The 25,234-nt window shown below is 39.7% G+C and overlaps 1 protein-coding gene and 1 long non-coding RNA gene across 2 annotated transcripts in view; both read left to right on the top strand.

Moving 5' to 3' along the window:
• The first annotated feature begins 1,081 nt into the window (after nt 1–1,081).
• On the top strand, nt 1,082–2,054 carry LOC122628953. Its single transcript, XR_006327148.1, has 2 exons — nt 1,082–1,294; nt 1,687–2,054. It is a non-coding gene; the product is annotated as an uncharacterized LOC122628953 (long non-coding RNA).
• A 28-nt stretch (nt 2,055–2,082) lies between these two features.
• The window catches only part of LOC122628581, a 46,618-nt gene continuing 23,466 nt past the window's right edge, over nt 2,083–25,234 (top strand). Inside the window, exons 1-2 of the mRNA XM_043810997.1 lie at nt 2,083–3,389; nt 4,999–9,064. Coding sequence (XP_043666932.1) covers nt 6,605–9,064 — 2,460 coding nt within the window. The 5' untranslated portion in view covers nt 2,083–3,389; nt 4,999–6,604. The remainder of the gene's footprint in view (nt 3,390–4,998; nt 9,065–25,234) is intronic.

The following is a 25,234-nucleotide window of genomic DNA, read 5'->3' as shown; positions in this document are numbered from 1 at the left end:
ATAAACGCATTTGTAATCTCATTTCATTGTTTAACATTAGATGTATCGTCCAAATAAAAATAAATTGTATTTATATTTCTTATGTTATTACATAAGATTCTTAAGTAAATGTGTATTTTGCATACACAATCAAAGAGAACGAAAAAATGCAAAAAAGCGAGAAATTCACGTTGTGTGATACATTTGAAAAATGTAGTCAATACAAATTGTGTCTGCATAGATTTGTAATTAATTTAAATGATATAAATATGTAAGCAATATTGTTAATATAATAGTTTAATCGTATAAAATATTGAAAAGAAATGTCAAGATTTATGAAAGAGTTTTAAGTGAGATAGTTACACAGAAAAGTCCATATATTGAAACTAAATTTATCCTTCATTTCAATATATTCGGACGATCGAAGTAGCACGTCTCGTTAAAGGAGATAAACGTAAGAGAAGGTAGAATAAAAGAGAGAAAGAGAAAGAAAGAAAATAGTTAATGTAAAGAGGCGAAAGGAGTAAGAGAGATGATGGAAGTGGGGGAGAGATTAGGCGAGTGGCCGCACGTGATGGCACAATGCAGTTCGAAGTTCGATTAAAAAGAAGGGTCATGAGGAAATCCGGAAGTCGACGAAGAAGATGGCTCGAAGCACTCCAGCGACTGGAGCCAAGCTCTCCAACCTTCCGCTATCGCAGCAATCTCAATTCGTTCCTAACTCCACACTCCTTTGGTCTGGTAAATGAGCAAGAAAAGAAAAATTGGGAACATTCGAGGACGTCGTGTCAACCCTGACATCATCAACTGGACCTTCTTCCTGTTGTCAGATTTAAATCTTTACCACTGAGGCACAAGTATAAACAGTTTTAATCTATGTATATAAAAGATACGATTACGTCCTATGACTACATCGATTGAAAGTAAATCACGTATTGTCTATTTTTCTCGATGACATGCGCCATTTTTCATATTTTTTCGGCCATGACTTTTACTTTAATATCGCTATATATATATATATATATATATATATATATATATATATATATATGTATGTATGTATGTATGTATGTATGTATGTATGTATGTATGTATGTATATAGGTCCAATCAATTTGATATATGATTTATTTGCGATGAAAAATGTGGATTACAAGAAGAATTGCTGAAAAAAGAAAATTCGTGATGACCTATGGAATATTCAGCGAAATAAGAAGGATACGTTATATGGAAAATACCAATCGATTTGATCAAATGAAGAGGAAAGAAACGAATCTGTCGGAAACAATTAATGAATTTTTATGTATCGATGACAGGTAAATAGACGGTACGACCGCATGACTAATTCGTTGATACTGCTATAGCTGGTGATGAATTATCGATTCGCGAAAATTTCCTTTCATTATGGTCATGCGCAACGCTTGACTGTGATGGAGAATGAATACATGTCTGAAATGTAATGCTCTTCTTGCTATGCTTTGTATATTCGCGCGCGCATGTAAAATGGAACGAAACATTAGCGTTAGATGGTGCTACGTTCCAGCTTTCATGTTTTCTTCGATTTCAATTTTTCAATATAAAATAAAACGAAATGTCAGATTTGGATAATATATCGAATGAAAATGTTAACATTAGAACGTTTTAAGAAAAATTAATAATGATTTGAAGTATTAGAAACAAATAGAATAGAAGAATCTTTTTCTTGTAGTGCAAAGAAATGGCTACCAGCGAGAATAGATACGATCCTGTGGCGCGTGATCGGAACGAGTCTTCAATCGCTCTTCGGATGACCTCTTTGAATAGTTGTGCTATAGGTTGATAGCATACAATATATCAATAATCGAAGAAGCTTTAGATCGGAGGACTTTATTTGATCGGAATAACAAGATTCGCATAAATTTGCTATTCCTATAACAGATTCAAAACGTGATACAGTATCGAAGGAAATATCGAGTCCAAGAAGATGGCGGAACAGGACGAATCCAAGCAGACAAAATTACATTACTATAATTTATCTAGATACAGTAAATATATCTAGAATCTTAGAATCTACATCGCGATTTATTATATTTCGTTCTATATCTAGATACATTAAAAAATTATCTATTCCAGTAATGTTCGAAAACATATTATAAGCGTGCTCGTAAAAGCATGTATAAGTACACGAAGTCAAAATAGTCGTGGAAAGGCGTAAAGTCAGTCGTGGCATAAAAATGTCGACAAATTCATTTGCTCATTCTCGGCCTTTCGACCTCGTTCATTGATCGTGTAGGTAGTGGCAGCCGAGATGTGTGTGCTGTCGAGGAGACTACTGTTATGACGATGTATTCGACTTGTTCGGAAAGCGCCCGAATATGGAAAGGAGCAGGAAGGAATCCATAAGAGCCAGCCACGCTTCGAATCGAGGATTTCACTCGGCCGGTTTTTCTCGGTTTTCTCGTGGTTCGAGAGTTCGTGGGATGGGTTGATGATGTAGATAGAGAAAGAGAGAGAGAGAGAGAGAAAGAAAGAAAGAAAGAAAGAAGAGGGTTGGCAAAGAGGTTCCCGCAAGGATCGCAGAGGGGATCGTTGAAGGGTTTTGGTAGGGTGGGGTTGAAAAGTGCCGAGGGACGGCGCGCAATGCCAAAGGAGATGCCCGGGGAAGGAGAAAGAACAAGATGGCGGACGCAATACGATGGTGGCGCCACTCTAGCAGAAGGGCGCATGCGCAGAACGCTCGCTCGCTTAGATAGAACAGTCGGGTGCATGTCGACGTCGCTTATAATTCGGTCGCTTCACAGCGACGCGAATACGTCCTTCGTCTCGAGAAGAAAAGAGAGGACAAGGTGGAAGAGGAAGAGGAGGAGAAGTTGGAGGAGGAGGAGAATACGATCGAGTCCATCGTTTTCGAGCGAGAGCGCGCGCGCACAGCTCCTGCTGGCCGGCGTGTTCCTGCCGAACGAGGGAAAAGAATCCGCCCTACGATCGTCTGCTCGCGCGCGCGCACTTACAGCAATTGCGGAGAAAACGTGGGTGCGCGCGCGCGTTAGAAAGAGAAAGAGAGAATGTACCACCGCTCCCTTCGTATAAACGATCCGCCTGAGATTATAGCTCTCACGAACGTAACGTTGAAAAGAGATATCGTAGGAGGGAGAATGCGGGGCTGCTTATACGAGAGGGAGAAGTAGAAGGGGGTCGAGAGAAGGAAGGGTAGAAAGAGAGAGAGAGGGAGAGAGATAAGCGCATGTGCGCGTGCGGGAGACAGAGAGACGGGCCGCGAGAGAACGAAGGTGTTCCGAAGTTTCCGACGTCTCTCCAACTCGGGACTCGTCGGATACGCTCGTTAGCTGATACGCGCGCAGTGCCTGCTGCGGCTACGGGCTCGGTGTTTCTCGTGTGTCACGCGCTCGGAACCATCTCTCTCTCTCTTTTGTTGGTGTTGTCTCTCTCTTTGTTGTGTACATATTATACATACATACGTATATATGATAGATGTATATATACGCGCGTCTGTATATAATACGTACATAGAAATTATACAAACGTAATTTAACGTCCATTTAACGTACGTACGTGCGTACGTGCGTGCGTGCGTGCGTGCGTGCGTGCGTACGTGCATGCGTGTATCTCTGTGTGTATGTATGTGCATGTGCAGGGGTGCACGAGCGTGAGATAAATTATCCCGTGTTCCGATAATCCTTCTGGTGCCTCTCGTTCACTTCTCGTGTATGTCAGTCACAATCCAAAAGCGATTCTTCGACAAGTTTTCCCTTTCGTACAAACTGTTTGAATCGGAAGAACGATAAGTACGGTACGTGTTCGCGAACGGAATAATAAAGAATAACAAGAAGCTCGACGTTCATCTTCAGAGCTCACTCGTTCTCTTACTTTCTCTCTCTCTCTCTCTCTCTTTCTCTTTCTGTCTCTCTCTTACACACACACATACGCACATACGCACACATATTCACACACACTCTAATCGAAGTGCGAAAAGTGGATTCGCCGTGGCTCCTCTTAAACGTCGCGGACGCACCCTCCTTTTCTCCTTTCTCCCTCCTCCAGCGCATCGACCAACCCCTTTGGCCAGTTTCTTCCACCTGCTTCCTACGTCACCGACGCCGTGGTCCTCTTTCTGAACACAACAAAACGTGTACGAGATTCCTTTGTTGTCGTATCCCTTTAACGTCGTGCCAAAAATTGGCCGGACCAGCATCGCCGACGCCGTCGCCGTCGCCGTCGTCGTCGTCGTCAATGTCGACGACGGCGTCGTCGACGATCTCGCGTTCGTCGACTCGTCGAATTTGGACGAGACGCTTTCTAACAATCCTTCTGGTCGAGCAAGTGGTTAAACGGTTACAAGGATCAGACAAAACGAAAGAAATAAAGATAGAGTCTCGTACGTGAAAGTGTGTACGAGTGAGCGAGCGAGGAAGCAAGCGAACGAGCGAGCAAGATAGAGAGAGAAAAGTAGGACGAACGAGGCTGCGAGGGGTTCTAGTTCCTGGAACGACCGTTCCCATTCTGGGTGCGCGGAGAAGCGGAGGAGTTAAGGAGGAACGATCGAGCAGGGACCGTCTCTTCGTCCGTTCCTCGTGACAGCCGATTCGACAGCCGCGTGTTTCGTCGCGTAATCATTCTCGGGCAAAGGAAGCTACTAGCGTGTTATACACTACCGCGACCAAAAAATATATCCATGATCCCTGCTCGACGATACGGTCGAAAGTTCGTTTTCCTGCAAAAATCGAGCTCTTTAAGGGCTGCTCACCGAGTGGAAAAGAGGCGTGCGCGCGCGCCCGCGCGCATCTTCGTGCGTGCCATCGCGATCCGGGTGTAGTATAGCGCGAGTGCAAGTGAAGTGCGCCCTAACCTCACTTTCTTTTTTTTCCCTTCCATCTCTCTCCCTCCCCTCCCTCTTTTTTCCCTTTCTATCACTCTCTATCCCTCTTTCTCTTCCCCCTCTCTCTCTTTTTCTTTTCAATCTAAAAGGGAGCCGCGACACGCGCCTATTTTTCAATGCATATTTCTCTTTTCGCTATCGCAGCTGTAAAGGGGAACGTATTTGTGTATCGGATGAAAAGATATTAGGTGGTCGGGATAAGTGTGATAGCTGTGGTCAAGGAAGGATCAATCGGAGTAAGAAGGTAAAAGTCGAAGGTGTGTAAGAAGATCGAAGAGAAAGAAGAAGAAGAAGAAAAAGAATAAGAAGCCGAGGAGGTAGTTTTCGCACGGGGGTGTGTCCATGAGGTCTCGAGAGTCGAGTTCGTCGTTAAGTTCGTCACGGTGGTGGTGGTGGTGCTCGCAATCGTGCCGGCACCGGCCGTGATCATCGTTGACGACGAGGACGAAGACGACGAAGAGGAGAAGGAGGAGGAGAAAGAGGGGCAGGAGGAGGAGGAGGACAGAAACGTGCGAGTAGTCGTAGCGGAGAGGAAGAGGAGGTGTTGGTGGTGGTGGAGGCGGTGGAAGAGGAGGAGGAGCAAGAGGGGGAGGAGGAGGGCGCATAGCCTCGCGTGCAGGATGCAGCATGAACCTCGGTGTCCCGTATCGGGAGCTCGCGAGCCTCGGCAGGGGGACTACGAGGACGGCGTTCGTGCGCTTTCGCCGCTCGAGAACTCCTGTCGTCAGAGTCGTCGTTGTTCGACGTTTCCCCACGCTCGACGTTCGTACGAAGAGACTCGCTCGACCCGGTGGCACGTTCACGCGAGCGACAAACTACAGGGAGAGAAGGAAGAGAAGAAGAAGGACGAGAAGTCGGAGGAGAAGGAAGTGGAGAAGAAAGAAGACGAGAAAGGTGGTGCTTCGAGGACGGTGGTCTCGGTGTTCGGCCAGGTGGCGTGTCAGAAGGAAGAGACGAAAGGTATCACCGACGAACGACGACGCATTATCCACGATCATCCTGCCTTTTTCCCGCCTTTATCAGCCTTACCCGAATCAGTCCTCGTTGTCGTTACGACGGTGGCTGCCACGGCAGTCGCGATTACCACGAGCTCGATCGTTACCGTGTTGGTGGTGGTACTCGGCAGTGCCGTTCCTCCCGCAGCTATCGTCGTCCCTATTTACGGACGAAGAAACTCGCGGTTGCTGGCCCAGGGGAACTTCTAAGGGCCCCGCTAACCCGGACCGTTCGAACGAGTCCTCGAAGCTGGCTAACGGCACCGGGATACTTTCGAGCGGGGCTGAGAGCACCGTTGACCAAAGGGAAGGAGAGAGAAGAAGAAGTTGGAGCAGGAGTAGGAGTAGAAAAAGTACGAGGAATACGCTTAGCTCGTTTACTTTCGGTGGCGAGGCCGGTGGCGAGGTCGGTGGCGAGCTCGGCGGCAGCGGAAGGACGCAGCTTAGCCGCGGGAGAAGAAGCGGGCTTAGGCCTTGGTGGCAGCGATGCGGGGCCCCCTGCAGCAAGGAACACGCGACCCCAGCACGGATTGTCCGCGCGAGTTCGCCACGACTCCTTCCTCTTATCATCGTTTATATCGTTATCGCCTACGTTATCGCCTCACGTACGTTCTCGCTTCCTCGCCGATCCTCGTTTCGATCGGTGGACGGAGGAAAGGAAGGAGGACTTCTTCGGAAGCATCATTGGGGAGTCTCAGCAACGACGAGAACGACGTGGAGAACACGGGGACGTTAGAGTCCCCGATCTCGTGTCCATGCGGCTCGACTCGCCCGGACTCACGGGACCACCCACGACGACGAGAGGAAAGAGGAAGAGGAAGAAGAAGAAGACGGAGGAGGAGGACGACGAGGAGTCCCGCGTCGTCTATCGTTGTTGTTCTCTCTTTCGTCGAATCGCAACCCCTAAACAAGAACGACGTGGTAACGTCGTTATCGCCGAGCGGCAACGTCAACGACATCATCGGCATCAGCATCATCGCCGACAACAACAACAGCAGCAACAGCAGCAGCAACAACAACAACAACAACAACAACAACAACAACAACAACAACAACAACAACAACAACAACAACAACAACAACAACAACATCAACGACGGCGACGTCGTCGGCGTCGAAGACAGCAGCTGCACGGAGAACACGAGGACGGGCCAGCAGCTAGAAACGCCACTGCCTTTCGCGCCTCTCGCCACCCTCCTTTCCGCAGTGTGGTGCGCGCGCGTTATCACGCGGTCACACCGACCTTGGAAGCCGAGCAGGGAGAACGCCGAACGGATCGGCTCTCAGCGACGCGACCACAACGACGACGATGGGCTGTTGCTCCTACCTCCCAGTCGAGAAAGAAAAGGGGACTCGCTGGACGCCGTAGAAGATCATCTCTTTTCAACGATCGAATCTTTCTGCGTGGTTACACCGTCGAACGATTCTCGGTACGCTCTTATCCCGCGTCAAATGGATTCGCGAACAGTGCGATCTTTCTCACGGGTACTTCTTCTTCTCTCGATGTGCTTGCTAACACTGCCTTTAATGACGATGACGATGACGAGGACGAAACAGAGAACATATCGTCGTGCCGACGGCCGGCGATGGACGTATTCGTCGAACCCTCGTCGACGATCGAGATCGATGCTACGCGATGTCACTCGTGGACTATCGAAAATAGTGGAAACGGAATCGGAACTGACGACGCAACCGTCGTCGATCGCGGTGCATCGGCTCATTTATCGAACGCTAATAAGAATAGAGAGTCTTCCAGCTATCGTCTTCAACAAGAAGAGGATCGAAGCGATAGCTTCGAAGAACGAGAAAGAGTCGTCGTCGACGACTTTGACTTTGAGCGTGAAAGAAAGAGAAGAAAAGGAAGAGAAACTCAAGGAAACAACGAGTATCCTGATGGATTTCCACAGTCGACTCTTAGTCGGAGAGAAGGAAACTGGTCGAACGAATCTAACGCGAATCTTAGGATCGTTCTCGAGGACAGTAATTCGAGAATCGCACATCGCCGATGCCAGGAGCAACAACGTCAACAACAACAGCAACAGCATCACCAACAGCACCGCCACCCCTATCACCACCATCACCACCAACAGCAGCAGCAACAGCTGCCTCGTCGCGGCAGGAATTACGGACTGCTCCTTCTCCTGTACCTCCTGACGTGGCCGTTGTTGTGCTCGAGCAACAGTTCGAGCCAACATCCATCCTCGGCTGGCTTTGGGCAAAAGGCGGCTGCCCTCAGCAGCGGTGCGAATCTCATACGGGAACGAAACGACAGCGATAGAAATAATAGGAACAACCACCACAACAGCAACAACAACAAAACGGCGCCGAGAGGCTCACCGTTGTCCTCATCGTCCAACGACGCGGCGCAACAATATATTCGAAGCGACGAGGACGATCAACGTCGCTATCGCCAGGAGGCAGACTCGAAAGCTCAACAAATGGAAATGGAAGAGTTTTATCAGGATCAGCAGGCTATCCCTGAGATCACTGACGCGCATCCTTACAACGAATACGCTTGGGAGGTGAACCAGATAAATCCTTGGCTGTCGGCCTGCGATCTGGCGGGTCCAGCGCCGGCCGATCTTCAGGGTAGCTGTGGTCCACCGGAAGTTCCAAAGATCTGTCCAGGTGCATGCGCATCAGAATCGCAAGGAAACAAGCCCGAAGCTGGTTTCGTCCAAGTTATCAAGAAGCTACAAGCTATGGAATATAAGATGAGGGCAAGGAAGAAAGGGATAAGTGATAACGATCTTCATGGCGAAGCGAAGGAGCTAGCGAAGGAAAGAAAAAGGAACTACAAGGACAACGACGATGAGGAGCGCGATCGAGCCAAGCCCGATGATGGCGAGCGGGCGGTTCCGGAACAGTGCCTTTTTTATCTCGAGGAGTCGCACAAGAGAGACATCTGTCGGGACGATTTCGGCCGGGCCAGTACGGAAAGTTTTTTAACCCCAAGGGAGAATCGATATTGGTTCATGAGTGGGTTGCGTCTGCGGCATTGCTGCGAACACGCGGTGGTCAACGCCCTGGCGCCTGGTAAGGGAGGCCCGCTCGAGGACGTGCTAAATGGCGGCCGGAAATGCGCCGATGCTTTGGAGAAGCTGTTGCTCGTCGACAGGCTCGCCGCCAGATTACACTGCGAGTTTGAGGAAGTCCTGGCGCGCTACGACTGTGCCCAGCCGTACTCGGTCATCCACAATTGCAACCACTGCAAGGTATAAAAAGTTCTTTCACTCTTACTATTATTTCATATGTTTTCTTGGAAAGAGTAAAAATCTAGCCTTTCTGAGAATCCCTATGGGAACGAACATGTTTACTCCCTTACACTAACATCTGTACGTTTCTATAGATCTAGAAGATCTACAAGAATCATAAGATTCCAAGATTCCAGATGTGTATACATATTTGAGTTTCTCGATGTTGCTAAATCTGTAGGCAAATAGCAAGAACTCTTCCAACGAAAAGTTTAGATCTCGCTCTTTCTCTTTTTCGCTCCCTCTCTATCCATCCCGAAGTTTGTAATTCGTCGAAGGAGACCATCCTTCCATTCGGTGTGGCCCCTCATCTATAATGATCGCGTCTACCCAGGCCGAATCTAATTTCCACGCTGATTGTGAGAATGGAAATCACCGGTGTGCCCTGGAAAGTGGCACTTCGTCGGCAAATGAATTAACGAACGGCTGTTTCTCGTTTGGCTGATAAAGACCAGTTTATAAATTGCTCTCCCGGAGTAGCTCATTCAGCGAATGTCAGAACTATTTCCAATTATGCTATATCGACATGTCCGCTTTGCAGTTCGCTTTTCATATACACATCAGCATGGTATTGTCGACGTTGGCGATCGACTTTGGACACCAGAGATACGCACTTGCATTCGCGAAGCTTCTTTATTAACAGCTCAAATTTTCATCGATTGATTTGCCATTCTTTTTGATATATCTTCTTTCTTTCATTGTTACGCGATTATGATAAGACTATTTCAAACGAATTCAATAAATCACAGGATATTGACATTTATTTGTCCACTATCTTTTCGATCATTATAAGTACCGATTTAGAATATATTTTTTCTTGTCGCTTCGAAGATAATCTTGGCTCCCAATGATTCTCATTGAAGATTGACGAAGAACTCTCCGGAGAAACGTCATTGGTTCTGTCATAACGAAACCATCCATCGTCTATTTCAAGAAATACCTACGTCCACGTAAAAAGGCCGACATCTTTTTCGACATCTCGAATATAAGTCAGCGTTATAGCTTAGAGAATATGGCAGAGGTCAAGTCGAGATTCCTTTATCTTCTTCATCCACATGTCCTCCATTTTTGAAGGATCCTTCGTTCGAGAAAATCGACTTGGTCCATTCTTAGCAAAGTAGACCGGCGCTTTTCTCTAAAGTGAATCGTCTCGAAGGAGTTTAAATTTGAACTGGAGATTGAAATAAGTAGAAAGAATCTGTTAGTAAGTTATCGCATTAGGCACAGACATTAACGTGAGGAGTAGACGTTGCTCCATATCGATTTAAATGTATTCTTATCTGGAGTTATTACCAGTTATTTTATTACCATCATCTTCCTCGTATCAATACATAGGTGACCCGTTGTTATATTTGTCAATATACTCTTCTTTTATTAACATATATATATACATATATATATATACACATATATATATATATACACACATATATATAATATATATATCGTTCTACGATCTTGTTAAATATACCTAGTCTATCTATGTTTCTTTCCTCACTCGTTTTCGTAAAATTAATTTATACAAATACCCGTTAAATCGATCACATTAAAAATAAAAATATAGATAAAACGAATATCGATCGTTCGTCGAGGAAGACCAAAATCGATTAATGACTTTGCTCGTTGACAAAACATTTATATTTTCCTCTATCGCGGCTTTACGAGCATATCACCTCGTTCGAACACGAGAGTTCCTAGGTTATCGAATTTTCGTATCCAACACACACGAAAGTCAAATGAAATCGACACCCGTGTGATTTCAATCACCCTGATATGCCATGCAGCTATCGCTAGGCAAATAGAAAATGATGTATTGTTGATGTATAAATGTCTTCTAACCAGGAAAATATTACAATTAGTTTGATCTTCATAGGTCATTGACCATCGTAGATCGGAAAAGATCAAGAGAGCCTTTGTATTTCTTCTTATATAAATCTCGAATTATCCAATCTCTTAAAAAAAAAAAAAAAAAAGAAAAAAGAAAAAGAAGGAAGGAAACTATTTCCAAATGATATTTATTAAATTGTAATCTATCTATTGATAGTCAAAATGCCGACGATTCCATGTAAATTATAAAATCGATGACGATCGATATATAACGATGACGATGACGATGACGACGACGACGACGAAGTGCTATGCAGGAGCTATTTATCGAGTTTCGTTGAAATTTATGCGAGATTAAGGTGCCGTCGATCGAGTTACAACGACATATCCGCTCGTTGTAATCTCGTGCCTCGTGGCACCTTACCCCCACTATCATCCTTCTCTCTCCTCTTTCCACGAAAGACTCTGCAAGGCGACGGAAAGTCGTTCTAGTGCTGATGCGACATAGTGGATTCAAGGAGGGAAAATAGATAGATAGATAGATAGATAGATAGAGAAAGAGAGAGAGGGGGTAGATAGAGTTTGATATAAACCGAGGTGGATAAACGTATAAGCTAGGCTGTGGCACCCTTAATTGAGATCATCTTACCACAAATAATTGCATCTATCTTCGGCTTGGCATCGGCCAACTTCTCTCCTTCTATCTATCTAACACATATGTAGGTACGTACGTATACCTACAAACATGTAATGGCCCACATAAAGTCTTGTTATGAACTGATTCTCATCTAAAACCATTATTGAGATTGTCACTTTAAAAGTTTAGTTTTCTTCGCTTTAAGACATGACATCGGACGAACGTATTTGATATATAAAGATTATTGCATTGATAGTTAAGATAATAATGAATTAGGTATCATTATTTTTCAGTGATTCGATCCGTTTTCAAAATTTCGTGAGGAAAGAATTAGAGAATCTTATATTCTTTTTGTTTTCTTTTTTTTTTTTTTTTTTCTTTTCTTATTTAGATTGCTTTGATCTTCTTCTTCTCTTGCAAAATATTATTCAGAAAGGATCTTACGAATAGATTTAATGATCATAGTTTTACTTAAGAGTCACTGCCAGAAAGCAGTCGTTATCTCTTAACGTAGATTCAGGCACTAATGCAAGAGATTAATCGATGGTCAAAGGAGCACAGAGCAAAGTTGGCTGGTTCATTAATCTCCGTTCTCGATCAGGCTACGTATAGACAGATGACTGTTTACATACTAACGCTCTCTACGTTTGCCTGTTTCTCTTTGGGTGTCGCACAATGAAAGCAATTGTAACGTTTGATTTTGACTATCGATAATCATGATTATACCTATCCACAATTCCCCTTTGTCTTACTACAAGAATGTAAATCTAATCAAATTATTTGCGAACATGTATAGAAGCCTTCAATGATTATTACTTACATGATCGTTTCAATAATATACCCTAATAAAAATTTATAATGTATTCTGAAAAAAAAAAATAATAAAAAAACGAAGAAATTCGCTGAATTTTCTATTTCATTTCGTGACAGAAAATTTAGCGAAAAGTCATTCTATTTGTAAAAAAAGAGAGAGAGAGAGAGAGAGAGAGAGAGCGAGAAAATAAAAATGGAATAGCTATCGCCAGCAGACAAAACTTCCAAATTTATTTTAAAAATCATTTTACCGAACGAACGAACGAACGTTTCACTGTAGTTCGGAAAAATTGGTCGGAAAGTACAATCACTGTCGCTTTCATCGGTGAAAATATGATTTAGAAAAAAAGAAAAAGAACAGAAAAAAGTAGAACGCAAAAAGTCGACGACAAGTTGATCCTTGTAAGGGTGAGACGAGGGGGAACCGGACGAAGGGGTGAGAATTTCATTCGCATGGCTCGAACAGCTGCCGGTGGAACATCCGTATGGACCAGCACAGTTATTGGATACGTTTCAGAGCTCTCTCTCCCACTCTCTCTCTCTCTCTCTCTCTCTCATGTAATTTTGCTACGGTGACAATTTCGCGCGTGTCCGCGGTCTAGCGGATTGTGAAACGTCATTCAAAGAACGAACGTGCTAGTGCAATTACAATATAACTCATCTTCACCTGATAGTCGATCGTTCGATCGACCGAATCCCAAAATTTCCAATTTTTTTTTTTGTAAAACTTCCTTTTTTTGTTTTTAAACTTCCCGTTCCGATTTCTAGGAAAAGAACAAAAAAAAATAAATCTTATAAATCGTGAAGAAAAGTTGAAAGAAAAGAGTTTAAGCGTGAAAACTAAGTTCTCTTCTATAAGTATATCTTTAGCATAATCAATGTAAAAACGCCTTCCAATTACGTATCTCTGTAGCGGTAAAAGGGTTACAGTTTGCAGAAGCAACATTTTTCCTACGTTAGAGTTACGTTACCATGGATGAGCCGGTGCAGTGACACTAGAGTAGTTAATATCCCTGCAACCTGCAGTTTTCTCCTCTCTACCATGAGTACATATATATGTGATGTATATACCTATGTATACCTAAGCGTATACATGGAAGTTAAAGTTGTAAATAATCGAACTATCGTTTCTCGTAAATTTGTCGATCGATTTTCCGATAAGTCATTCGTTTTTATCAGAGTTTCATATTTTTTCTTTAAAGAGATAAAAAAGGAAAAAGACAAGAAGAGTGAGTTAAGTGAATTAGATAGATGCATTTGTTTAAAATTTGTTTTTTTCGTTACGTAAACGATATCATGTACCCATTCGTTATATTTTATTTAATCAACAATTGGATTTCTCGAATCACATCGCTCCATTAAACTTTTTTGGAAATAAGTAAATATTATCGATAAAGTCTGCTCGTAAGGATTGGTTTATTTATTTATCTAGGTGATAACAATCCAGTCTCGCTGTTGTCCCTTTCGCGTGTCATCGAATCGCCGTCCAAGTGTCACTCGGCTTACTGCTGCATATTAACGATGCGTATATGGAGTTGCGGCCTGTCGCACGCAGACGTCGACCACTTCTCTTCCATCCCTTCGCACCCCACCACTCTCCCTCGATCGACCCTGGAATTCCGCGTGCACTCTACCACGCCTCTATCTCGTATGCAAGAGTTGCATATACGCTCACGTATTCTGATTTTCTTTATGACGTATTCATTGTCTTGTCTTGATCAATTAAAAATTATTTTTTATTCGTGTTTATTTAATTGAACCATAAAATATGTTTAACTCGATCAGTCTTGATAATTATTTACTATTTATTTTTTTCTTTTTATGCATACACACACATATTGTTACATTTTATAGTATTATTAATTTTTTTTTTTTTTGATTTTTATATATAAATCTTATGATTTCTCGTACATTAATCCGTTTTATTTGAATAATTTTGTAACAAAGTAATCAATTTCCAATTGGTCATACTTACAAGATTTTTTTTTTTTTTTCGTATAGAACGAAAAAGAAGAAAAATCTCTTTCAGATTGTGATAATCTACGATTTACGCTTACTTTTAAGAATTTATTTCCTCGTTTATCATTCCGTTCCGACGGAAGTCCATTCCAACTTCTTCTTACGATCACGACACGACACCTCTCTCCCATTCCAAGCAACTAAGTTGCCCCACGAGACTCACTAATCAATTATTCACTTTCTTTGCGCTTCTTCGCGTAGGTATATTCTACATTTTCCAGAGACTGTACAAGATGTTTAACAAAAATTTTACAGGACTTGAGGAGCTTATGAAACTTTTCGCTAATCTGAATTTAAACATTTATAATCGATGTATATAAAGAGATTTGCTAAAAGAGTATTTCTTAAATCATTAATTTATGAAATTTTTTAATATGTAACATCTAATTTATTATAGATCCCTTTAAACATTCCATGTATTATATATTATCACATTAATATGATACAAATAATGTTTTATAGTTGTATCGAGTTAAAGTTGAATGTTGTCACCACTAAAAGTTTACCTTTAATTTACGACCAGTTCAATTACGGTTCGACAAAGTTATTGCGAATGAGATTTACGAGGGATTTTTCTAAATGCAATATAAAAAAAAAAGAATAAATAAATAGAACAACGAAAACAGATAGAGAAATAGAGAGAGAGAGAGAGAGAGAGAGAGAGAGAGAGAGAGAGAGAGAGAGAGAGAGAGAGAGAGAGAGAGAGAGAGAGAGAGTAAAAAAGAGAGAAAGAGAGAAGAATTAGGAGCGAATATCACCTCTCATTGAACATTTTTCTTTGATTTGTTTTAAATGAGGGTCACTTAATTATAAATTCAACATCGATTAATCTCCTTCGTTCAAACTTTTTTACTTTTAATTCATCTATTGATAGATTCGAATCATTCATCGTATAATTGTACGATTAGAAAGAAAAGGTTAAACGATTAAAAAAAAAAAATATCCACAATTGATAGATATAAAACTAGACAACGAATAGTTATAAACGATTTCTAAAATCTCATATTCTCCGATCCTGTCCAATTTGACAAATTGCCATCTAATTACGTATTAATAGCGTCGACGCGTAACGGCTTGCTAATTTCTATTTCGAAGCCTATGTGTTTCCCAAATTTCCAAGCGGATCATTCTTCGTTCTTGTCTCCTGTCATATCAAACAAATTTCTCTCCAACTTTCTTTTATACAAATAACACTTAACGCAATACCTATAATCAAATTAATATATTATTTATCAATTTATAAAGATATTAATAATTCTATAAATTTTAATAAACGAAATCTTCATAAAAATTTATTCGAATCGTAAAACGGTGATCACGATTGATCATGCTCACGAAATCCGATCGCAAAAGCTGCGGTTTCTTCGCTCGAAATAATTAACGAAATTGACGTCAAAAGAGATGAGGAGTGGGATGGGGTGGGATAGGGTGGAGAGGACTAAGGGAGGGTTAGAAAGAACGTCTTAGCGTTTCACGATAGCCAAGCAAAAATAGGCTCCGTTGTACAGGAGGAGGGCCGAGGAGAGGCCAAGGAGGGGTCGAAGAGGGTGAAATTAGGGATGGAATGAGGGGATCGGTGGGGATGAGTGCGACAGGTTGCAAGGCGCAATCAATAGCGAGATAGTCTTCTCTCTCTCTCTTTCTCTCTCTCTCTCTCTCTCTCTGTCTTTCTCTCGCTCTGTCTCTGTCTCTCTATCTCGTTGCTCACGGGGCCGTACTCACCACTCGACTCGTCGATATGCAGGGAAGCTCGTTATACACGTAAATCGCAGATTCATCGAAATTATACGAGAGAATTCGAGCAGTTGATCGTTCGACAATTCAAAAAGTATATCATCATTTTTAAATTATTACGTGTTTCATATTTTGCCTCGGATATATATATACATATATGTATTTATTTATTTATTTGATCATTTCGATCTACTCTGGCAATTCGACTTTATTATTATACGATAACAACGATTATTTAGCGATTATACGTTATAAATACAAGTGGAGAGGGTGTGTTGAAATTTATAATAAAATGTTAAACATTAATTGTAAAACTATATCGTTCAATTTCGAAATTCGAGTAATTATAATTTAACATAGTCTATATACACACACGCATACACACACACACAACAGCAGTAACGTTACTTAATCTTCTTAATTTATATTAAACACGGTATAGATGCTATCCAGAGATATAAATTTCAGTCGAAAAAGTGTTCACTCGCCAAGCAGCTTTTCGACAATCAAGAAAAGAAGCCACGTGACTTGGAACGAATCGACAGTCGCATACCACTCTCGAATAACTATCTGTTATTCTTGTGTCCATTCTTTCTCTTTCTTTCTCTTTCTCTTCTTTCTTTTTCTTACACTTTCTCTCTCTCTCTCTCTCTCTCTCTCTATATATATATATATATATATATATATATATATATATATCTCTTCATTCGAGTACCAAATCGAACTTTTTCTTCTTTTTATGTCACGATTCGAACCAGGCAAGAGTTCCTGTGCTCTATGTCGGATGGTTAGAGGGGTTGGGGATGGCGAAGAACGAGGGTGGATGCACCAACGGAATTCTCGAAGAAAACAAGTAGATCCATATATCGAAATTGAAAAACACTAGGGAATTCCTTTACGGGCTTAACTTCGTGCATTTTGCGCTGAGGTTTCTCTTCTCTCTCTCTCTCTCTCTCTCTCTCTCTTTCTATTTTCCTCTTTTTCTCTTTTCTTTTCAAGAAGTAGAAGAGGAGAAAAACTGGGCCTTCGTCCAACATATCCTGGCTCCCTATCACTGTACTTGCAGTTTATTCGATACACTTCCTACGAATTCCGATTCCAAGCGCTCGTATCACGTGTTCCTCGAATGAAAGCTTAGAAATCGATATGAGAATTCGAATATATCATGCGTAGCAACTTAGAACGACGCCGCGTGATTTTCATCATTTCCAAGTAAACTAATCTCTAATATAATTTCTTTGCAATTTTAATTGCAATTAGATTCTTCTTTTCTTTTTTCTTTGTCTTATTTTTTCTTTTTTCTTTTTCTTTTCTTTTTTTTTTTTAATTTGATTTTTTTCTCTAATGATATCATTAGAAATTCGAGGTAATAATTTGTTGATAATGTTGCATTAAAAAGAAAAAGAAGAAAAAAAAGAGAAAGAAAAAAAAGAAAAGATAACTTTTATTCTGATAATGATTTAACTTTTATCGTTAAGCTTAGTTATCGAAAATATCGATTTCTTCTTCGTAGAAACTAAAGCTAGAATAAAAGACTTAGAAAGAAGTTTCATTCTGGAAATATATGTTCTCCCATAATATGACTCTCGGTCGAACGTGCGGACAACCTACGACTCGCGATATTCCCGATTATTATCGGTTGAGACTTTCGAAATATCAAGAGTCGTGCAAGCGTATCCACGTTGAGTACGTGCCTGACCAATAACTGACTATACTACTGATGATCGAGTAGCGCTTTCAACCGGTTTGAGAGTTTCGATCATGGTTCTATATAGATATATACAATACATATACAATATAAAGGATGATCGAGATATTTCAAATATTTCGAATGGCGAAAACTTTGTTAATTTTGATAAAAATAAAATGGCATCGGTGTGATATCAATATACATGGTCAGTCAATAGTTACAAAGAATATATCTACTAGTACGAAGAAGATCGATGAAATTTTGGAATCACGAAGTTTTTTTTAAAAATATCATAGAAATACTGATAGAGAAGAAGAAGAAGAAGAAGAAGAAGAAGAAGAAGAAGAAGAAAGGTATAAGAGAGTTAAAATGAAAAGGAAAGATGAAAAGCTCGGTGCGATATAAACGATGTTATATTGTAGATGCGAGACGATTTACGAAGATGTCCATTTTTCTCGATATCACGTTTCGTACGGAAGTAAAACGGAGGATCAAAGTAAAGAAAAGAAGGATGGTGCACGACTCGATTTATCTGATTGCGGGACTTGTAGTAAAGGGTTTTAGAGCAAGTAAGAATGAACGAGAGAGAAAGAGATCGCTGGATAAAGGAGAGAAAGCGTTGTTTAGGGTTCGAGCTGTAGAAAAGTGGAAATATATAACTGAAAGTCGACACTTTCTTTTTTCTCTCTTTCTCTCTCTCTCTCTCTCTCTCTCTCTCTCTCTCTCTCTCTCTCTTTTCCTCTTTTAGTAAGTGGGCTGCTAGAGAAAAGAAGTATACGAGTATTAGAAAGAGATGAACGAATAGGGGTGAAGAGGTGAGGTAAGAGCAGGATTTCGAAAGAAGAAGAAGAAGAAGAAGAAGAAGAAGAAAACTGCCGAAGGACTAGTTCTGTGTTGCCGAAACGTGGATCAATATCGGAAGCTCGAGGCCGTCTTCGATGTCGACGAGCCCAAAAGCGCGCCCTTTTCGTTCCTTCCACCCTCCTTTCTCAATATGGACCATCCTTTTGGAACGAACGAACTATATCGTTACCCGATACATTTCTAATCCTTTATAATTTAAAGACCGACCTTAGATATATAAAGTTAATATGCTTGTAACGAGAGAAGGTAACGACGAGAGAGTTCTAATATTTTCAAATACAAATTTAATCTCTTCTTAATTAGAATTTATTGGGAATATTAATAGATTTGCCATTCGATTTGTTTATGAAATAGAGTGTAGATTATAAGGAAATTTAATAATTTTTTATATGATGTATTACATAGGAGAAAAAAGTCAGAGAGGAAAAACTTGAGAGAGAGAAATATATATATATATATATATATATATATATATCATCGGTGCGTTTATTCGAATAAACTGTTGTCGCTTCGTCTTGGGAAAAAAAAAAATCGTTAACGGCAACGCAGACCTCTCTACGATCCCTCTCCTCATTTTCTCTCGAGCCTCTCGCTTTTAGGCTGTATACATATTCTCCGACCGAGCGATTCATTTTGCCCTCGCAATTAAATGCTCTTACCAAGGAGTACAGAAGCACACATAGAGACGCACACAAACACACGTATATCTATGTATATACCGACGGACTGCTCTTATGAGTGACGTCAAACCAGAGTACATAATAAACTTTCTTTCTCTCTCTCTCTCTCTCTTTTTCTATCTATCTTTCTTTATCTCTCTCTCTTACTCTTTCTCCTCCTACGAACGTTTCAATCCCTCGTAAAAGCTCCGATCTTATGAAATTCCTTTCCGATCGTTGTCTAAAAAGACCGTCGTTACCTTTCACAATCTTCCTTCCTTCTGCCCTTTATTCGAACTCCGCATAAAAATCATTATCATCATTATCATCGTCGTCGTCGTCGTCATAGTCGTCGTCATCGTCGTCGTCGTCGTCGTCGTCATCGTCGTCGTCGTCGTCGTCGTCATCGTCATCGTTATCGTCATCGTCATAGTCATCAATAATCAGCTAGGAAAAGATTTAATTAAATTTTTATGCTACTTTTTCCGTATTAAGTATTACGACTTATAAGATCAATGATATTTCATGTAAGTAATATTTTGTATGGCTGGTAATGTCCAATCGGAGCATTCGACAGATCAGTAAGGGAGAAAATACACACACATATACACACATACATAACGTATCGAACGATAGGGCGAAACAAAGTATAAAAGGGCAAGAAAAGTTTTAATACGACACGCGTGCACATAGGGTGGTGTCAGCACTCCGACCGTCCCTTTTATTTTTGTACTCCTAAAGTTCCCCTTTATTTTTTCTCTATTCCTCTCGTCTGACACTACTTTCCTAGGATTTCGGAGGGAAAAGAAGAATCTTCTTCGAGCAAAGTTTCTCAGCCTAATCATGAAACGATCGTTCTTTCTATCTACCTTTATTTCTTTTTCGAAACGCTCGATAATCCCTAGACACTAAAGTTGCCTTTATTTTTACCCGGTTTTATTGCTTATTGTATTCCTTTTTATTCTTACGTTTCGTTATTGTTCTCGTTTTTATTTCACTTTCTATTGCCGTTTTGTCAATTTTATTGTGATAATAATTTATTTCATTTGTTTTTTTATAATTAAAATGATTGGAAAATGTTTTATGTATTCTGTCGTATACTATTTGATATCATGATACGTTCAATCGAAAAGCGTTCTCGGTCACAATCGAGATCGATTTTCGAGATAATAAGGAAAATCGAGTGTCTGTTCCTTGGTGCGTCGTAACACACCCAGTTATGCGTCAGAGATAAGTAGAGCGAGAATCGTGATAATGACACGCAAGCTTTTGTTCTCTCAAATTCTATCGTATTTTCACGTAGTAGATTCGAATTGCAGGTGATAATAGCGTTTAACAGCCCGAATAAAAACTGATTTTCCGGTCAAAAATTTCACTCCCCTTTTTTCGCTATTTCCATTAACGAAAATTAAAGTTTGTTTGATAAAAAAATGAAGAAAAAATTTTAATGTAAAGTAAATTTATAAAAGAAATTATAATTTCCTTTTCTCTTTCTCTTTCTCTCTAATCATAGATTAATCATTTTATTTTACACGCGAGTTGATCAATTCTTTTGAACTTTTCGTAACTACACATAATCGAATAAGTATACATTTTTATATTAATATTTTATTCGATCGAAAGAGCAATTTTTATTTTTATTTAAAATAACAATATACAAGCAAGAAATTTACTATGATAAAAATCTTTTCGACTTCAAAGAGAAGAACGATATTCGTGGCTACGTATTTCACCATGTCGAAAGGAAAAATGATTACGGTCTATTACGACTACAATGAGCGCGACATACTCCACGGCCATTGTTGAACATGATCGAGGATACGTGCTTGGAATGGTAGCAGACCTTCGGAAAACAGTTTGGAGGATGAACAACCAATCTCCCGAGTCGAATTCGTGAGAATTAGCTGATCTTCAATGAACTGAGAGAAATCTTGGCAAGATATTTTATCGGTTTTTACATTACTATTTATTCCTATGAAAAAATATTCCTATTTCGTTCATTCTTTTAGTCACTCGTTTACGCGTATTATTATTCAGATTATTAAAATATTTTTTCGATTAATCTTTTCTTTTCCTTTTTTATTTTTTTTGTTCTTTTTTTTTGTCGTTTCATTACCGTTCGCTCAACATTTAGAAACGTGTCCAACTTCTAAAATACGGATCAATATCCGCTTAGCTATCATCATTCAACAGTCTTAGTAACTTTCTCCAAGTTTTCTCTTTTTTATTATTCGTGTCGTGTAATATGAAGAAAAGATCGGAACGAGAGGGTAGATAGAGAGGGTAAAAGGGCATAGGAAAAGGGCAACGGTGACGTAACATTGTTCTTTTTCAGTCTCTCTCAGTTTCTCGTAAGAGACGATATACGAGTCGTGAAAATGTACAGGGCCGACGATAGTAAGGTCGTCATGGGAGTACTGAATGCTTCTGTCGCATTACGTTTCTCATCTCCAATGGCCGCCATAAAGATTAAAAACTCGACCATACGAGAACGAAGTTTCCTGACCCTCCACGTTAGAAACGAAAAAATATTTGGAATTTTATTATGTAACTTCGTTTTCTTTTTCCTCTCGCGAGTTTATCTAAAACGTTCCAAAATATCGCCAAGAACTCAACTAGTTCTTTTTATTAAAAAATACAGAGCAACTTGATTATAACTTTTGGAGATTACACGTAATTTTTAATTATAATATTCAAGACCCCAATTCGATTATTTTCAGAATAATTATTCTCGAAAAAAAAGTCATCTTGTTTTTCTCTTTTAATTTTTTCTTTTTTTTTTTTTTTATTGAATCGATCAACATGAATTTACATAGATCTGATCATTAAATGTATATTGTTTGATACTCGATAAATCGTTATACATAATAAGAAATTTCAAGAATGTTTGACGTTTCCGAAAGAAGAAAGGGGTGGCAGTTTTCTTTTTCAAAAGTGACACTAATGCGTTTCCAGAGACGGTCGGAAAAAGACACAGACCGAGGTCGAAGAGGGTCCAACATATCCGTCCATCACCTTCGTATACCACCTAGGCATCTCTTACTCACTCTGATTGATTGTACCTTACACGTCGTAGGAGCCGATCCCGAGCGTCTTGCTTTTCCCTTTTCCCTTGCTTTAACATTGTTATCTTACACCGGCAGCCCATTCTATCCCATGCTTTCTCACCTTTTCTGTCTCTTTCTCTCTCTCTTCCTCTCTTTCTCTTTTATACACCATACCATAGATGGTACGGACGACCGTGGTAGCAATTAACCGATCGGTAGACGCGAGGGAAATCTTCTGAGTCGCTGGCTCGAGTGAAAGTAATAGGAGTAAGCAAAGAAGGAAAAAAAAAAGAAAGAAAAAAGACAAGAAAGGAAAGAAAAGGAAAAGAAAAAAAAACGAAACAAAGAAAAGAAATAAAGAAAGGGAAAAGGAGAAAAATATGAGAAAAGTAAGTTATTAGTTATAATATTATAAGTCACAGATTTGTCTTTCGCAAATTTTCATTTTACTTTAATTCTGAGAGAATAAAAGATGATATTTCTTTTTTCTTTCTTTTCCCGTTTCTTTTTCCTTTCTTTTCTTTTTTTATTTTTTTCGAATCAACGACACAATTTTTTTACTTCACGCTGTCTAGTAATTTAGTTTCTTTATTTCTTTTCGATGTCTTTCTCCAATCGACCGGAAGGCTTTAGCTTACGTATAAAGGTTCGATTCGATTTGAAGAAAGAGAGAAATAAAGGAGAAACTAAATGAACGCGAATGCCTTTCGTTTATCTTCCTCGACGATCTAGCATATCCTGTTCTGAGTCGATGTCTCACGAAGGTAAACGATTGGACGTCGCGTCGCTCTTTATCTTCCATCGCTTTTCACTAATTCTCGTCTATCGATCTATCCCCGTTTTCTGTTTACATACAACCAACCAACCAACCAACGAACCAACCAAGCCGACGTATCACCTTGATAGAGAAACCATGCAAATCATGGACTCATCTCCTCTTTCTCCCTCACTTCCCTTTCTCACCCTCTCTCTCTCTCTCTCTCTCTCTCTCTCTCTCTCTCTTTCTCTCTACATATATATATATATTTTTTTTCTAACTTTGTCTAAATCCTGATAGAAAATCCTCGTGAAAATTTTCATCGAATCATTCTTTTCATATAGTATAAAGTAAACGTTTTATTATTTATATCATATATGTTAACAAGATGATCATGCTCGCAAATGAAAATTAATAACTATCGGATTTTGGGGCTAGCGAAAAGGGAGATAGAATTTCTCCGGGTTTGTGCGGCCTGGAATGAATTATGAGAGAGGTGGGAGAGAGGTGGGAGAGAGCGGGATAGGGGGTGGGAGTAGGATGAAAAGAAGGGGGTAAAATCTCGCTCGTGGTGATCGTGTTAAATTAATTACATTGCCGTATAGGAGAAACAAGGATAAAGGCTGGATAAAGCAGTACACCTGTGAGCGAGAGAAAAAAAGAGATAAATGTACTTCGTATCTAGTTAAAATCGTTATTTTATATTAACTATATCTAGTATACCTTAAGTACATAAATATATCTAATAAAAACTTGAAAGCTAATTAACTAAACCATATATATATTATATCTATCTATCTGTTACATACATATATATATATATACATAGCCGAGAGAAATGCTGTTAGAAAATATGAAATAATTTTCATTAGATTTCAAAAGTATCATTAACAATGAAAATGTTTATATGCATAAATGTCATCATTATCATTAACATTATCATTTAACGAATATATTGTGTGTCCTATATTATATCTAATATATAGAATACAATGTGTCTCGTATACATTGACTTGTTGCGATTTAATCGACTTTCAAAATAATAGAGATATATACATATGTCCTACGATCGTAACGTCATCGAACGTTCAAGTCACATGGCAGCATCACATTGTCGCATGTGCATCCTTTCGATTATCGATTCTCGCAAACTATTATCTCCCTTTTGTAAAAAGCTTTTCAATCATTTTCTTTACAAATCTTGCAAGATCTTCATTGTCGTTATTTCTAACTTATTCTCAACATACTTATTTTCTGAATATTCTTTGCCTGCGAGAAAGAGAGAGAGAGAGAGATCGTTCAGGACAACGTAATGAAATCTACTCGATTCGAGATTGGAAAATGTTTAAAAAAGAAAGAAAAATTAAAAGAAAAAAGAATACAACATATCTGAAAATTTGAAACGTTCATGTATAATTTTAATCTTATTGTATCTCGTCGTTATCGATTTATTCGGGCGAACAAGTATCCGAGAAAAATGTTCTTTTTCGTTCTCCATTTTTTCATTCTCTCGATTTCAATAACACACGGCACGTGCAGAGAATATATAATTCGAAAGTCAATAAAAAGTTGATTAGTCGAAATTAAATCGTCGAATCATGGAGATACTCTCGACAATTTAAAATATATGTCATTGAAAGGAACAAAAAATAATATAGACATAACATTCGTATGAAATAATTTCATCAATTGAACCCCTTTCGTACGGATTCAATTATTTAATATTGCTACAAAAAAAAATATATACATATATTTAAAAATACAAATAAAGAAATGATAAAAATAAATATTAATCGAAAAATAAATTTTAATCGTGACAAATAAATATAAAGACGATTTAATCCATCCAAAAAAGAAAATCTGAATTAATCAAATTGCCTATGCAAATTGGGATGCAATGTTCTCTTTCTCTTTCTCTATCTTTCTTTTTTTTTTTTCTTTTTATTTGCTTTTTCTCTTTCAGTCGCATTACTTGAAACGTTTATCCACCTATCTGATTTTCTCTTCTCATCGAACGATCTTTTCAGCTCTTCATCTCTCTCTCTCTCTCTCTCTCTCTCTCTCTCTCTCTCTCTCTCTCTTTC

This window comes from Vespula pensylvanica, chromosome 4 (genome assembly GCF_014466175.1).
Source record: "Vespula pensylvanica isolate Volc-1 chromosome 4, ASM1446617v1, whole genome shotgun sequence".
In the NCBI taxonomy this organism is placed as follows: domain Eukaryota; kingdom Metazoa; phylum Arthropoda; class Insecta; order Hymenoptera; family Vespidae; genus Vespula; species Vespula pensylvanica.
The sequence above is the reverse complement of the archived record's forward strand: the minus strand, read 5'-3'. Positions and strand labels throughout refer to the sequence as shown.